The sequence below is a fragment of the Fukomys damarensis genome, unplaced genomic scaffold, assembly GCF_012274545.1.
Source record: "Fukomys damarensis isolate Sample0158 unplaced genomic scaffold, DMR_v1.0_HiC HiC_scaffold_18, whole genome shotgun sequence".
Taxonomy (NCBI): Eukaryota; Metazoa; Chordata; class Mammalia; order Rodentia; family Bathyergidae; genus Fukomys; species Fukomys damarensis.
In genome coordinates this window covers 5,148,451-5,165,498 of record NW_022900930.1, presented here as the reverse complement: position 1 = coordinate 5,165,498, position 17,048 = coordinate 5,148,451, and the positions used below count along the sequence as shown (strand labels likewise).

Genomic DNA, 17,048 nt, shown 5'->3' with positions numbered 1-17,048 from the left:
CCCAACCCTGCACCACCCGGATGGGGCTTACCTGGTGTCTGACGGGCGGGCTCCGGACTCGTCGTCTCTCTGCCGTCCGATCGGGAGTCGGTAACCTCTGTAAACCACGTTGGGCGCCAGTTGCGGCTCTCTGGGGGGACCCCGTCCCGCGGGGAATAGGAGGTGAGAGCCGCCTCTTATTCGTGGGTCATCAGAGGCCGATCCGATCTTGAATGTCTGTGGAGGAAATCTTTAAGAAGTTAGAGTACACGGCCCAAGTCTGGTTTCTGATCAAAGGCGCTTTATTGGCTCAGCAAAACGATTATATACTGTTATCCCAGGGGGAGGGTTCAGCAAGCTTATTGGACAGCTCAAGCAAATCCTCTACCAATCACATGAGTCATTCAAGCATTTAACCATACAGCAATCAGTATTTTACCAAATGTGGGGAGGGGTAAGTGCACAATCCCTAGGGGCAAGTAGGACGGGGAAAATACCACCTGCTTCCTGCTCCAGATCCGGTGACCCTGTGGTTAGCACAAAGGGCTATTTTTTCTGTAAGATTTCCTGTTTTGCCCAGGGGCTAGACCTGCCAAAGGTCACGTATGTAGTCTAGTGGGATTTTTCCACTGAGGCAAAGGCTAAGGTTGAGGGCAGCCTTCTTATGCAGGCCCAAGCAGTCTCTCACAGAACACCTGTGCCGGGTGGGACTTATACCAAACTAGATGAACAGATCTTCTAGTCCTAGTAACGAAGCAGGGAGAGCTGGAAAGGGATTAGCCTCCACCTCCTATGGGAGCTGGGGATGACAGTGCAGCAGTGAGAAACTTCTGGTCACCCACACACTGGAGCCAGGAATTTTCACCATCAGCTCGGAAGCCAGGCACAGAGGCTCCAGCCTGCAATCCCAGCACTCGATGAGACTGAGGCAGGAGGATCACCAAGTTTAGCAACTTAAAGACTTAGAGAGACCCTGCCTCAAAAAGAAAGAAAGAAATAAAGATCTGGAGGTAAACTCAGTGCACAAGCCCTGGGTTCAATCCCCAAATTCGGAAAGAATAAAAAATCAGCTCTGAGCATCTCAGATCCTGGGATATTTACTGGTACCTCCTAGCCTTTTTGTTACCCCTCGAAGCTATCAACAGCAAATTTTATTTATATGTCTTTTCCCTCCTTTCAAACTATCTCTAACTCCCAAGGTAGTAATACATTAAGTTTGTGAATTAGAGGAGGACTATAAATTAGAGTGCTTAGGAGATGGCCCGGCTTCCCCCGCCGGATGTGCATCTGGTCGCTCTCCAGGGACTCACGGGCTTTGTTCAGCTAACGGCCTTCTGGCACCAGGCAGCCCTTGTCCAATTAACCTAACAAGTCACCTATAGCTTGCTCCATTTCCGGCTGTGAGGGGCCATACTGAGATGGAGCTGCAAACCTGACTGCCAGCACTTTGGTGCAGAATGTACAGGGCCTGCAGGAAAATGTCTGGGACATCTGAGGCTGCTGATTCAGGAGACACAGCAAGATATGAACAGAGCCCGGGTGTGTGCGTGTGTGTGCGCGTGCTAGTGGTTCCTCTGGCTTCTGCTGTACTGGCTCCAATTAGAATGAATCTCTAATCTCAGGCTACTCAAAGCATGGTTCCCAAGCCAGCATCTTCAGCAGCATCCGACCTTCACTGCACTGGGTGCTTCCCTGACTGTCCGCTGTTAAACCCACCCTACACCTACTGAGTCAGTTAAGACTGCACAGTGAATTTAGAGAGATACGACTTCACCTCAGTCTGGGTCCAACTGACTCTAGGAACCTAAGTCAATACCAAGTCATCTGTGGCATAGCATTACGGGAAAGGACTAACAAAGTAACCATATGTTCCTCATTTATGCTTATTGTCCTAGTGTAACTGTTGAGTCACCCCACTCCCTCTCTTTCTTCCCTGCATGTTCTAGTTTAAAAGTTAGAACTCTACAAGTGTGGCCTTCAGAACACTTGCCTGGAGAAACTGAGTTATGCTAAAAAGCACATCCATTTGGGGATGACTGTGCTCAAGAGGAGCATGTTGTCTTTAGGGGAATGATATACTTGGAAAGGGAAAAAAAGAAAACGTATGAAGGAGGGGACTTCCCACAGAGGCTCCAAAGCAGGCCCCAGTCTCTCTCAATGGTCACCTGGTCCTGCTCCCCATAGCAACTCCTGTCTTCTTTCCTGCCTGCATTTCTTTTTTCTCTTTTGTCTCACAGAGAATCCTTCCAACATCCACTTTATTGAGCAACTTGGTGGACTGGAAAGGAGTCTGACTGGGCTGAACCTGCATCTCAGCACTTCCTTTTGCACAGGTGCCGTCTTTTCTGGCAACTTCCTGGATTCCCTCCTGGCCACAGTAAGTGCAGCTAAGTCAAGGAGCCCCTAAATCCACGCCCCTGTGTAGAGGTGAGTGGGAAGGTTGGGCCAAGTAGATGAAAGCTCACAATTCCAACTCTCTTGATTTTCAAAAATATCTTGTTCCCATATGCGATTTCACTTTTTCTTACAATCACTTGAGAAGAGAAATGAAACACTCACATTATTAAGACTACAAACATGAATCTCTTGGCAGGAGGGATGGATGGTGCTGGCCTAGCAGATTCAGATCCTGATTTCTCTTCTCTCTAGAATCTCCTCCCAACATCTCACGAACAAAGCAGCCCTAAAGTGACTAGGGGCTTCAAGGAAAGAGCCTTGAGCTTCAGTGGTTTTGCTCAGAGACAAATCAAGCCCTCATCCATATTGCCCTCCTCCTGGGATGTGTGTTAAGTCCACAGTGACTGCCCAGGCCTCTGCACTTCTTTGGTGCCAAGCAGATCTCTTGCATCCACTATGGATTCCCCCGAATGGAATCCACTCCCCATCCAGCAAAGCTACACAGCCCTGTGAGGGACACAGCAGCGGTGAGGCTAACAGAAGCTTCCATCCCTGTGGAGCTTTGCACTCTTGGAGGAGACTGACATATGCCAGATCAGTAACATAGAAAGATGTCAGACAGAAGGGCTAAGAAGAGGTAAGGGACACCGGGAAATGTAGGCTTTGGGGAAGGAGTGGCAGGTATCAGTAGGAGGCCAGAGAAAGTAGAACTTTGGGAAGTCAGCATCTTTGCCAAGCTCTGGAGGAGAGGAGGGTTCAGGGAAAGAGTTAATGCTCCAGGCAGATCTGTGAGGTGGGAGCACTCCACAGGTGTAGGAGAAACTGGACCTTGAAACCCACAGAATCTGGGTACAGCCACTTGTGACTGCAAGGACTCCAATAAGGGAATCTACAAAGACTACTGCCTCATAGATCCTTCCTACTAGGATTTTGCAAAGAAAGAGTTATGAAAAGGTTGAACATCAACCTGCAGATGATCACAGGCACAGCATTTTGGGCACAGCTTGATCAATGTGTGGTGTCGTGGAGTCCACATAGAAGAGGCATCATTCCTGAGTTGTGTAGGGTTGGTCCTCAAAGGCTCAATTTCCACATTCAGGAGAGTGTGGATGGGGTGTATGCACCCCTCTCACGGCAGTGAGGCCATTTATATGGAGGGGATTATGTGGCTCGACCTCTCTGAACCACAGTGGGGGGCTCATAAACCCCCCTGAGCTCTCAGACAGAAGATGCTGCCATAGTAGGAGAGAACATATTGAACAAGCTAAGAGACTACAGGTCCGTAAAGAGTTACGCAGCATTCAGCCTCGCCTGAGCCAGAGGGGACTGCATTGAAGGGAGTCAAGTCAGGTTGCTTTTCTAAGAAGGTGGCTCTGTCAGACAGAGTATCCTATCACTGTCTGTCACTGACACATCCATTAGCTTGCCTTGAATTAATGACTGGAGTGCCAGGCAGAAGGTGACTTTCGATGAACTTGACCTGTCTTCAGGAGACATTTCAGATGGGTTTAAGCTCCCAGTTCTCTTCAGAGACTCTTCGGTAGCAGGTGGCTTCATGCCTTAAATTAAACGTGAGACTTAATTAAACTCCACTGCCCCACAGGTCCACACAGGCAGGAACAAAGCCACAGATTCTATTTAGAGTCCATCAGAAGGATGGTGTCCCAGCCCATTTTGTATTGCTATGACAAAAGACCCGAGACTGGGTCATTTATAGACCGTAGAAGTTAATTTGGCTCATAGCTCTAGAGGCTGCAAGTCAGAGGTGGGTACCTTCCTGTGTCATCCCAGGATGGAAACTGAGAAAGCAAAGAGCATGTGCATGACACAGAGGGCAGGAGACCACACTCATCCTTTTTCTGGGAGGGTACCAGGGATCGAACTTGGGTCCTTGTGCTTGGGAGGCACACGGCGGAACCACTGAGCGAAATCCCTAGCCCCAGACTCTGCCTTTTCATCAGGCACCCATTGCTGTGACAACTAACCCAGGCCCGAGGTAACAGCTCATCTCTCATGTGGGCCGAGCGCTTAGAACCTGTCTCACCCTTCATGCCCACATCTCAACACTGCTGCAGTGGGGATTACGTTTCCCAGACATGCTGTTTGGAGAACACATCGAGGCCACAATAGCAGGATAGATGAAGACCTGAAGAAACAGAGATAAAGACAAATGAAGACACCATGTGGAGATGGAGTTGGAAACACAACTTGGTGATTAGGAGTCTTGGATCACGTGTTGGCACTGGGCCCAGAGATGTTGGCCATCACTCATGACAGGAGGGTCTCATTGGCCGTGTACCATCTGAGGAGTGCCACTCCCTCCAAGGTCACCCTCTCACACTGTGTGACCAGCTTTTACTCAGTGAAAGAGGCTGATATTTTCCTGGGAAACAAAACAAGTGGCATGACATCTCAAGAAGTTTATTCTAAGACCTCATGGTGAAATCGAAGGGGGAGAGACAAAGTCAAATAAGTGTGTCCTGTATGCCCTGTTGTCCCCTGTCACATGAGGGCACAAGCCAGATTGGGCCATCAGCTAGCTTCTAAAAGCCCCTGGTAAGCACTTAAGTTAGGACTGGCCTTGTTCAGCTGGATATAAGGAGGTCAATGAAGCCTCAAGGACAGAAACACCACTTAAGTTAAAGAGGCTAGATTAGATCTTAAGCATCTAAATATCTACATTACAGCCTTCTATGCTAGCTATTGACTTTCTAGTGATGTGTGGCGTAGGAAAATGAATACACTGTAACAGTGCTGAAAGGGTGAGCTGATCCAGGCCACTGGCGATCACCATGGGTGCTGCTTATTCCTCTTTCCTTTCCCAGGGCCTAGTGGGACTTCCGGGGTGGGGGCCCACCGTGCATACAGAAAGAGAATCCAAGGGTCAAGCGGCAGTGGATCCTGGGCCTCGACTTCCACTGTCTCCTCTTTTCTGGGTTCCCTTTGATTCCGGCTGCCCCCCTGCCTATGCTGCCTGGTCACATGGAAATAGCTGCAGGGAGGAAGAGAACATTCAATCATCCTCTACTCCACACATTTGGACTCCCTGAGGCGGCTCCAGAATACGCTGTCAAACGCTCTGCTTCTTGACATATTTACTAGAGCATCTCCTATCTGAGTATTTCTCCCGTCAACCCAATTGACCCTGAGGCTTGCAGGGGTAAATAATCTGCCAAAGGCCACACCAATAACCAGTTAGTTCTGAGACCCAAATTGTGAATCTAGAGACAGATCTCACTACCATAATCCACTGCCACTCCGGAAATCAAGTTCTGGGGTTGTTAGGATCTTTGAGCAGTGACTTGCAGATTTTGCTTACAGGGATTCATCTCTCTGACTGTTCAGGTGTTGCTCAGGAGATAGGCAGAAAGGAGACAAGGAATCTCCCCGTGTGCTGCTCTTCTATTAATCAACACCACTTTTATCTGTGTGACATCTGAGACAGCTATATAAGATTTCACTTGCAAAAAGATTTCTGCTGTTAAGATTTTGGGAAACCACTCTCTAGAAATTGGAACATACTCTTATCAGAGATAAGTAAAACGTTCCCCTCAGTTCCAAGACTGGTTTCCCAATTCCTGTCTCAAGTCCTGTGAGGGAGGCAGGAGTCAGCATGCTGCCCATTCTGTGCGATCCTTTCAGCCTGTGACTTCCCACCCCAGGGAGCTTCTTCTGGATTCCACTCTGGCAGCCTGCTGCTCAGCTTACACTCCAGGAAGAGATCTGTCCCCACTGTTGCCCAGCCAATAGTTAGAATTAGGCTCACACTCTGTGTTTCCCCTGGTGCCCACACTATCAAAAGAACAAGACTAAAAGCAGACTCTCTTTAGAATAGACTCTCTCAGGACAAGGGGACTCACACTTCTGCAGTTTCTGTGACAAGCTGTGAGCACCAGTCTTGGTTTCGGTCGTGGTGAAGTAGTATTTCCCACATGCCATTCAAGGGCGCTCTTCCCTCCCATGTGCACTCAAGAAACCTCACAATATTTCCCATCCTTTCCCTTCCAGTTGCCCCTGGTAAACTCTAAGGAGAACAAATGTACAAGCCCCAAGGAGACAGGAAAGCCTATAACAGCATGCTGTGCACTCGTCACCAGTTAGAGATACTGAGTTCTTTTTTCTGTATGTTCAAGCAATTTAAAAAATTCTATCCTCTGATAGATGTATGATATTTTCCCAAAATAATTTAATGGGTTTTCCCTTCACATCTCCAACTGATACATTTGAAATTAGAATAGTTTCAAATAGCCCCCAGGATACTAGCTAATCTCCTGCCCCAGCTGGAGAAATATGCCTATGAAATACAATTCAGATTTACTTCTAATCCTCCATCAGTTTAATGCTACAGACATCAAAATATGGCAAGATGTTCAGATCCCTATGGAAGACTTCTGTATGGCTTTACAACAGAAGAGTATCAGAAATACATATGGACTTAAGGAGCATTTCCACTTATAAGGAAACAGGCTCACACAGGTTCCATGACATTCTCAAGGTCCTTCGGCTGCCAAGTTAGTTTTCCTACATGTTGCTTCACTCTGATGAACCGGATGTATCTCTCAGAGGATGTTTGGATCTAACAACCTTTGGCGATTCTCAGAATAAAAAGATGCAAGTGAGAAAGATGTTAGTGTCCATATTATTAGCCCGTATTCTAGACTATGAGACATACCTATGCTTCATTGTAACTAAGTGAGTAAACACTATGGATGTAACACTTTGTAACAAGAACGCCCAAATTTGAGCAAATAGTTTTATATTAGAAACACTGTCCAAGTTTAGAAGCCAAAAAGATATTTCAAGTGCACTTCAACATGCAGATTTTCTTGAGAAGGAGAAAGAAAGAAAATGGAAAGAGCAAAAAGGGAGCAGAGGAGAGGGAAGGGAAGAAAACAAGTGTAAAAAGGAAGAACGAAATGGAGGCTGAGAAAGGTCAATGTGAAAAAACACCAAATAAGAATAAGGAGACAAGGGCTGGGGATTCGGCTCAGTGGTCCCACTGCCTGGCTTGCAAGCTCAAGGGCCTGAGTTCGATCCCCCGTACCAAAAAAAAAAAAAGAGATGAACTCACAGAATAAGGGTAATTGATAAAACCCATTATTTTAGCCAATAGAGAATCACAATCCTTTTAATGTCAAAACTGAAGAAATTATACATTCAAAAGCTAAGCTTCCCTGTTAAATACATAAAGCACATGTTTCCCTAGAGCCATCAACAGCAGGATAACCTTAGAATTTATACTGTTTCTTTAATCAGTGGGGAATTATCCTAACAGTATTCTGTTTGATCACCCTACATTTTGGCCACATGTACTTAAATGAATTGTGTCTCAAACCTGGATTTATGTCCTCCACTCCCTCCTGATGTCAGGGGGCTGATTCCATAAATACTCTTCTGGGTGAGAATGGAATTAAAACAAAGCAGAAATGCAAGCAGATATCTCCTCCCATCCGGAGAGTAGGAAGAAGTCATCTTTTAATCTGAAAAATATCATAAAAGTTATATTAATTTTTCTTAAGCCATATAACATGTTATTTTTTAGGTTAATTTATCCATCGCCTCCACATTTTACAAGTAGTTTTCTTGCAGCTTACAAACACCTGCCTTGTGTGAAGCACCGAGGACATAGTGTGAGGTAGAGGGACTCCATCCTGGGAAACAGCACGGGATTTTAGGAGCCTTTGCACTTCCTGTTCTGAGGAAAGAAAGGCCTGGTGTCTGATCCACCAGGAGTGCTTCTTAAAGTCTGGCTTCCACTGATCCATGAGTTCGGCCCACTCATCCAGAAGTTCTGATCCATGAGATCGGTCATCCCCGAAATCTGCACTCCTTCATTTAAGTCCAGATGGTCCAGCTACATGAGTACTGATGATGAAGGGAATCAGAACCAGTAACGCTGCAGCGAACCTCATTAAATCTTGAAAGTCATGGCTATTCTGTATCAACTTTCCAGATTATAAAACTGTTTCTGAGAAAAGCAAAATCACCATGTATTTGGCGAGGATGTAATAGTCCAAGATTCAACCACAGGCACGTTTTATGCAAACCCAAACCCTTTCCTATAAAATACAGAGAAATAAACTAGAATAAAAGCCATTGGTCACAGGACCATGAATAGAAGAACATCATTCTGCCAAGAGGTGCTGGCTGAGGAAGGATGATCCAGGTGTTCCAGGGTACAGAGGAGAAAAAGTAAAGCCCAGGCAGCTGCAGCCTGACCATGCACACTGCTGGGGGCAGTTCACAGAGATCGGCCAGGAAATGGAGGGCGTGTTCAATCATGACAGCTTTGAAGACCTTAGTAAAGTGCTACGAGCTCATTTTCATAGCTGAATTGTACACTAAGGTTTGAGGATGTAGATAGGATGATCCGATTTGTTATTCTGGAAGCACTGTGAACAGTGAATTACAAACGAGAAGAAAGCTGATTCAGAAAAACTAGTAAAAGTTCCTTTTAATAATCCAGGTGTCAGCCAGGCGGGAAGCTGCAGTACTGATAATGCCAGCATTCAGAAGGCTGAGGCGAAAGAATCTCATGAACCCAGCAGTTCAAGGCCAGCTGAGCAACATAACGAGAGTCCACCTCAAATAATAGCAATAATCATGCAGGCTTCAGAAGACATGTCTCTAAATTTAGGAGTAGAGAAAATAAATGGTAAAAATTCTAGAAAACTAATATTATTTTCTTTTAATTTTTTATTTTTTGATACCAAGGATCAAACTCAGGACCTCATGCTTACCAGGCAGGTGCTGTGCCGCTGATCTAAATAACCAGCCCACTAACATTATTCATTATGAAAACAAAATTATTGATTTTATGATGGATATTATATAAGATCATATATTCTCTTTTCTACTGAACTAAAAGTCCAATTAAGAAAAAGAAAAATTTTTAAATTACATATATATATATAACAGATTTAGAAAAAACCACCAGGTAATACATTGTAATGGTATTTACATGTATGTTAATGCCTGGTTTACACTAATTGTGGTAAGAACTCTGAAGAAAGAATTCATGAAAATATTTAGGATTATTCACATTCAAGTCTGTTTCAGAGTAAGTTGGCCCGCACACAACCATCTAGTTTAATTTCAATGTCAAGAATGCCAAAATCTCATTTATCTATTTGTTCTGCACCTATAATTCCTGAAATATACAATAATAGCTATGGGATGTCCAAATATCAATAAGACCTAAGCCAATATCTGCCCTTAAGTAGGTCAGAATCCAAAGGAATATAAGTAAATTTACAGCCAAAAAATTGAAGCGTAGACAACAAGAATATCAGTGGTTCCTAGGAGAAAATCTACAGGAAATTCATGTCTGTTGTCTAACGTCATTCTCTGGTCACCTGCAAAAGATGATGATTCTTTTCTTTTCTTTTTTTGGGGGGTTTTTTGAAACAGGGTCTCACTATGTAGTTGAGACTGACCTGGAACTCACCATGTAGCCCAGGCTGGTCTGGAACTCACAGCGATCCTCCTGCCTCAGCCTCCCTCCCTCCCTCCCTCCCTAGTGCTGGGATTACAGTCATGTGCCACCACACCTGGCAGACGACAATTCTTGGTGGCGGCATCATTACCCACTCTCTCCTCCTTCAGGGGGGTGTGTCCCTAGGGAACAGGAACTAGAGACGAGAGCCAGTTGTTTCCTCCTTACCCTAACCCAGCACCCCACTCCAGTTGCCAGCTTGCAGTGGGTTTTCACAGTGACAATGTGAGCCAGCACTCTGTACTTTGGGTCCACCTTCCACAGGGTGCCCTCAAAGGCTCTACGTCAGAGTACTTCCACCATGCACAGGTCGGCTTTCCTGACTTTGCACCTGGCTTGCTTGTCTTTGTCTTCCAGGCCTTCTACAATTACCGGGTCCTGGAATTACTGCAGATGCTGGTGACAGGAGGGATAAGCTCTCAGCTAGAACAGCATTTGGATAAAGAGAAGTTCTGTGGGACTTCTGACAGCTGCTCTACATTCCTGTCTGGAAGAACGCGGTGTAAGCTAGGGCTGCTCTCCTTAAATCAAACCATTTTATCAGACATTAAAGTGAGTCTATTCTTATCATAATAGCTTTTTTTCTGAAAACAGTCCAGATTGGTTGCTTTCATAGATGACTTACTGTACAGAAATAATAACAATGGTAATGACAGTGAAATTATTGCAATCTTGTATTCATACATTATTTTAGAATTCATAGTACATTTTCACAGTTTATGTTTATTTCTGCAACACTCTCAGGTGACAAAACAATTTTTCTGTTATCCACCTTTCATCTAAATAGTCCCAATCTCTGAGAGGCCTGATGTTTTGATTTGGATGTTTCTTCTCCAAGTTCATGTTTTAGAAATTTAACCTCTAATGCAACAGTATTAAGGGGCGACGCTGTTAGTAAGTAATTACCTTATGAAGTCATGATGGATAACTGGCATTATTGGAGAAATGGATTGATGACAATGACAGCGGGTTTCTGATAAAAGAATGAATCTGTCTCCCTTCTTTTGGTTCAAAAGTGGGCTGTCTTGCCTTTCTACCTTATGCCATAAAATGACACAGCAGGAAAGCCACTGCTGGACGCAGATCTCTTGACTTTGGGCTTCCCATTCTCTCAAATTTTAAGAAATATATCTTGATTCTTCATGGATTATGCAATTTCAGGTATCTTGATGTATCAGCATAAAATGAACCAAGATAACTGATAACTTTGTATTTTAACAAGGGCACTACTAATAATCATAATAGTTAATCCTTAGTGAATATTTCCTCTGTGCCTCACTCCTTTATTTTTCACTAAATCTCTCTCAAAGTTTTTCTAGTAGTCATTATTTATCCCCATTTAACAGATCAACAATCTGAGACCACAGAAGCAAGGGCTGAGCTTAGGCCACCACGCTGGCTGCAGGGTCAGGGCAGGTAACCCTTGGAGTCAATCTGACGCAGGGCCGCCTGCTCTCACTATCTATACCTGAAATGCTGAAGACATCTAATCAGATTAGCTGAGGCAGGCAGAACTCTGTGATTTGACCAGAGAATCTCACTGTGTTGAACAGTAGGATGTTTTTGAAAGTTCTTAGCCTGAAGAGCTGATGGATAGTAAAATATAACAAAAGGGAAAATAAAAACTCTGGCAAATCCTAGTGGGGCATCTGGAAGTAGAGTAGTATCAGAGTAGAGTATAGCTAGGACATGAGTAATCTACCTATCAGTGGGATACCTTTTAGTTTATTTTTGATCATCACTGCATCATCCATCTGTCAAGTGTCATTGCTAGGGGCAGACTTGACGAGGAGAGTTGTTGGAGGACATCAGTAGAAGCCCCTTCATAAGGCGCATGCTCCTCTAGGCCTCCGCCTATGAGTCTTGACATTTGCTGCCAAAGAGGATGGGTCCTGGCTTCTGGGCATTTGATTCCCAGTGCGAACAACATGGCAAAGGCTCTACAGTATGATGTGGTCCCTTGGGTTTCTGTGGTCTTGGGTTCTTCACCCAGAGTTGGGGTGTGAGTGATTTTAAGTCCAGAAAACTTTTGCCGGAGGCCACCTGTTGGTATCAGAGGCAACAACAAACGGACTTCACTGTCCTTCCCTCCCTCCATGGGTATCCTGTCCTCACTTTTCTCTGTCCCTTGGAAGTCACAAAACTGAAGAGACTTCTCTTCTTTGACCTTTCTTAAACTATGTGACTTCTCATTATGAACTTCAAAAACTGAATTTTCCAATCAATTGCCCGTTGCTTTTTCATAATGGCTACCAAAGCACCAATAGTAATAAGAAAAAGTATATGCCCCACCATGCCTACCAGAGGCTCCTGAAAGAACCAGAACGATTAAAACAAGCACTGAGAATAGAGTTTCCAGACCAATCATACACTGACATAGTTACCTAGCCATTTGACCTGGCCAAGCAGATATACACTAGGAAATGCCTTTCAGGTCTTCCACATTTCTGCAAAGAATGGAAAATGAAACTCAAATAAGTGCTCATTATGGCTTAATTAAAATACCCAGCAGACATACTTTTTTTTTCTTTTCTCTCCCCAGCCAAGAAACACCTTTGGACAACTATTCTGTGGCTCGTTAGATATTTTTGGAATCCTGTGCGTTGGCCTGTACCGCATGATTGATGATGAGGAGCGTAACCCAGAGCACAAAAGGGGAGTATTTTAGTCTGCAAGGTGTCAGCGACGCACCCCGGAATAAGAGCCAGATCTGTTTCTTCAATGTGAAAGTGAAATCCAGTGCTCAGAGTCTCCGGCAGCATGGAAGGATACAGGGGAAATAGTTAATGGTGTGTAAGAATAGGAAAGAAAGGTTAGAATCAACCAGAACTTGATCAGTTAGGGTCCAATTAATATTGGTCTTATAAGGAGAGTGAAGTTTTTGCTCACAGTGAAAATTGGGCCAGGTTTAAATAAGAGTGAGAGTCACTGCCCACATTAGAAAGTTTTACATGTGTTGCTGCTGTTTAGATATCTACTGAGTGCTTCTTTCTAGCCACTCTAGTGTTTACTCAGAAATCATGAAAGCACTCTGTTCAGATTTCTGTTGTATTAAAGGAAGATCATTCTTCCAGCAGCTGTGAAGATAGAGGAAATATGTGTGGAATCAACAGTTGTATGGGTCCAAGCCAAGATCCTCCTCACTGTGAGGATGGACAGCAATCAGTAGAGGAGGAATTTTAAATAATAAAAAGATTGATGAAATCCATTCCAGGAGAAAGAAGCCCCGTTACTTAATGTGGAGCGGTCTTAAGTAGAAGGAAAAAATGAGAAACAACTTCTCTGCTCAAGTAGAAAAGGGGGAAAGGACAGACGCCCAGGCAGATACAGCTCTAGGTGTGAGGTGCCCTCATGGGGATTTTTATTTAGCAGTAAGATTTCTCAGTGCACAGCTTTTTCTGAGAAAGAAGACTTGAAAAGTAGTATAGGAAGATGAGAACAGGTAAAAATTAAAACGACCTGCTGAGAGGAGGGGAAAGGAGGCTTACTGTGGATTTGTAAAGCAACGCTAGACTGTAAAGTGAAAGAACAAAGGATTGGAAATCTGGACGGAGTTGACAAGGAGATAAGATATACTTAGGGAGTGAGACAGAAGGAGTGATGGGAAGCTGGGAGGGAGAGTGGTTTATTGAAGGTTAAGATTTGTGAGGCAGGAAAGTACTGGAAATTATAATAATGGAGATGGGCCAGGAAGTGGTTTGGAAATGAAGACCACTGGTTAGTGGAAAGTGATAGAAATGTGTCTGGATATTGGAGTTGTAAACCACACAGACACTGGGAAAGTAAGGTGATGGTGGTACTAGAATTTGAAGGAAAGTGTAGCCCGGGTTCCAAGGACCTGAACAAACATGGAGGTCTGTAGACTGCACTGCTGAGTCGGTAGGGCGGTTCGCATAGCTTCATGGGCTTCACCACAGAGACGGAGGGGAGGACTGATGCTTTGCATATTCATTCCCAATCATTCTCTCTCTCTCTATCCCCCAGTCCCACCCCATCACCAACACCTCTAGAAAACTCCTATAACATAGTAATTGGGAAAATATGCACCTTATATTTATGAAGGCCACAAGGAAAGAAACGGCACTTCTGCTTTATAGGGTTCCAGAGGACTCACTGGGAAGATAAGGACAGGCAGATTGTTCTGAGAAGGAAGGTCACTCATGCACTGGGGTCCTTGTTTAGGAAAGAAAAGTGACTACAAAAACACAGGATGAGTCAGGCAAGGTTATCTGCCTCTGTGCCCCGATAGGAACACTGGTTCTTGCTCAGCTAAATTCTCATTTGTTGAAGATTTGCTGTGTTTCTGATATCACCTTACTTCTCCACAAAGTCTTTCCACACAAGTCAAAGTTCAAACTGTTCTTTAGGATTCATTGACATTGAGTACTTGCTTGCCAGAGTTTCAAACAGAATTTTGATTTTTTTTTAAGTGCTTTTCTTCATCGGCCAGGCTACACTCTTCGTGAAAGTTGGTAGTATAAGCGCTAGGTGAAGGTAGGCCTAAGCCAAACTGCAAATGTCTGGAATGCATGTCAGTTTCTGGTTTAATAATGCTAGGTTAACTGTTCAGTATTGTGCCAATTGTAATCATTAGTGCAATGCTTATTAAAAGCAGATAGACCAGGAGTCAGATAGGCCAGCAGAGATCAACTCGTCCAAACCACAGTCTTAGCCTGCTCTCATTGCAACCACAGGAATAATGAGGCCCAGAGAGGTGAGGGGTCACGCCAAGGTAGAGATGACTGCTGTCAGAGGCAGAGAGCAAAGCCAACCCCCTAATTCCTACTCTTAAGTCTCCTTTTGCAGAGCTCCACAGAGCTTTACAATTAATCATAAACCAACGAAGCAAACCAAAACAGAAGCATTTCCTTTTCCAGCCCAGAACAATGATGTCTGTCTTTTGGCCATTGCCTGGAGTCCTAGGGTCCCATCTTCATCTTTGGCTTTTCTTACAGGTTTGTGATCACCCGGCCAGCCAATGAATTTACAATGCTGCCCTCAGACCTTGTGTTTTGTGCTATCCCTTACAACACTGCCTGTTACAAAAAGCATGATGTTTCTGCATCCCAAACTCAGTGTGAAATTATGAATGTAGTATCACTGACACCAGAGATGCATCCAGATACAATGTGTCCTCCCACGAGTGACCCCGTGTAAGACAGCACATTACAGTCATGGTGTTTCCCGATCCGTCTCTGAAGCCAAGAACTTTCTGAGTTTCTATATTTCAGGAAGCAGTGCTGACTCAGAGTAATAAGCTACCACTCCAGAAGCTTCTAGACAAAAACAGTGAAAGAAAATGGAAAGGAAAACATGAAGGAACTTCCAAGGGAGGATGCTCTTCACACTCTGTGCTAAACTAGACCTATCAATGTTTTCCATGAACTCTCAACCTGCTACTTAAAAGCATCGCTAGAGACAGACTTTGAACCAGGAAGGTCAGATGGAAGCAAGCCATTTTTGTGCCCACAGTTTAGAAGTTGATCAGCACGCTCACACTGTTTTGGAAGAGATCTTTGTCCTACTGGATCTGGTGTGATAAATATATGATAAATGCCATTAAAGGAAGGTCATGGCTTTGTTTTCCTTGAGCAGAAAATGGGTTAGTATGAGCTACATTAAAGAAGCCCTCCAGATGGAGAGATGCTGCTGGAATTGGAAGGCAGTTTGTTTATAGGTATATGTCTGGCATATAGTGGGTGCTTAATATAAAGTATTAGAGGAGCTTCGGATAGATGCCTGGGTGAAGTCAAGTACACTGAAACAGATAAACCTTTTAAATTCCCTAACTCAGGAATACAGATACGATCGCATGAACAGTTTAAAACATTCCCCCATATTACATGTTCCAATCTACTGCTCTATAAATTTCATTTTCAGTTAAGTCATTTCACCTAGATATTACACTGTTAGCATAAAACGTTCAGCACAACTAGGAAATGAAAATTCACTCCCAATTGGTGTGAATCTTATAATGATGAGATCAGTAAGCCAATCCTTCTTAAATTATAAATACAACATAGGTAGGAAAGGAGGAGAGAGAAAATTATATAATGTATTTCTCAAAAGTTGTTTTGTATAATGTTTAAAATACACCTTATTATCATCTTTAATAATTTCATATCATTATCTCTGTTTCACGAAGAAAAAGACCATGTCACACAAGTCACTAAATAAAACACATCCACTTTCATCTGAATTTCAAACAAGATATTTTTAGAATAAGCATGTCCAAGTCCCTGCATCTTAACTAGTAAGTGATCAAATCCATATTCAAACTTCATTTGGTTCTAGCCATTATATATGTTATGCCTTCAAACATACAAATGAAACAAACTAAAATAAAACATCAATTCATAGGAAAAAAATATTTTAATTATTTAAGCCTTAAATATACTGAAGTGAACCCAGTCTATGTAGAAAAAAGAATAATTGTAAGAAGAGTTTTCCAGAACCAAGAAAATCTTTAAATTTTTTGTTTGTTTGTTGTTGTTTTTTTGAGATAAGGGCTCACTATGCAGTTGAGACTGACCTGGAACTCACTATGTAGCCCAGGCTGGTCTCGAACTCACAGTGGTCCTACTGCCTCAGCCTCCCAAGTGCTGAATTTATAGGCGTGTGCCACCACGCCCAGCAAAAATTTTTTTTTTTACTTATCACCTTCATTTTACTCCCCTTACACAGACTTTCCTTATTTTTCCATATTTGTTTTGGTTTTTTGTTTGGTTTGGTTTTTTGAGACAGGGTCTCACTATGTAGTTGAGACTGACCTGGAACTCACTATGTAGCCCAGGCTGGTCTCAAACTCACAGCGATCCTCCTGCCACAGCCTCCTGAGTGCTGGGATTACAGGTGTGCGTGACCAAGCCCAGCCCTATTTTTCCATATTCAGAGCAATATATAGCTTTCTGAAATTTCAGATGTATAGGTACATATACGTCAAATACTTAAGGGACTATCTTTTAATACACAAATAACAATACAAATAATGCAGAAATAATCTAATCTCCATTAAAGTAGATAAGCTTGACTGAGAAATGCTTTATTTTCCAGTGTTCTATAGGAACAGCTGCCAGAAATACGGCTAATTAGGAATCTAAAGTCCTGATTTCTGGAATTATGTGATGGGTTCAGCTTTAGCCCCTGCATCCAAACACTGACAGCTGAGCTGTGCATT

General features: G+C 43.6%; 1 protein-coding gene across 1 annotated transcript in view; it reads left to right on the top strand.

Annotated features, from left to right (window-relative positions):
- LOC117286719 (potassium channel subfamily U member 1-like) overlaps positions 1 to 15,632 on the top strand; it is a 30,683-nt gene extending 15,051 nt beyond the window's left edge. Inside the window, exons 4-7 of the mRNA XM_033765367.1 lie at positions 2,217 to 2,356; positions 10,229 to 10,423; positions 12,414 to 12,526; positions 14,827 to 15,632. Of these exons, the coding sequence (XP_033621258.1) occupies positions 2,217 to 2,356; positions 10,229 to 10,423; positions 12,414 to 12,526; positions 14,827 to 15,028 (650 nt within the window). The 3' untranslated portion in view covers positions 15,029 to 15,632. The remainder of the gene's footprint in view (positions 1 to 2,216; positions 2,357 to 10,228; positions 10,424 to 12,413; positions 12,527 to 14,826) is intronic.
- Positions 15,633 to 17,048: the final 1,416 nt, after the last annotated feature.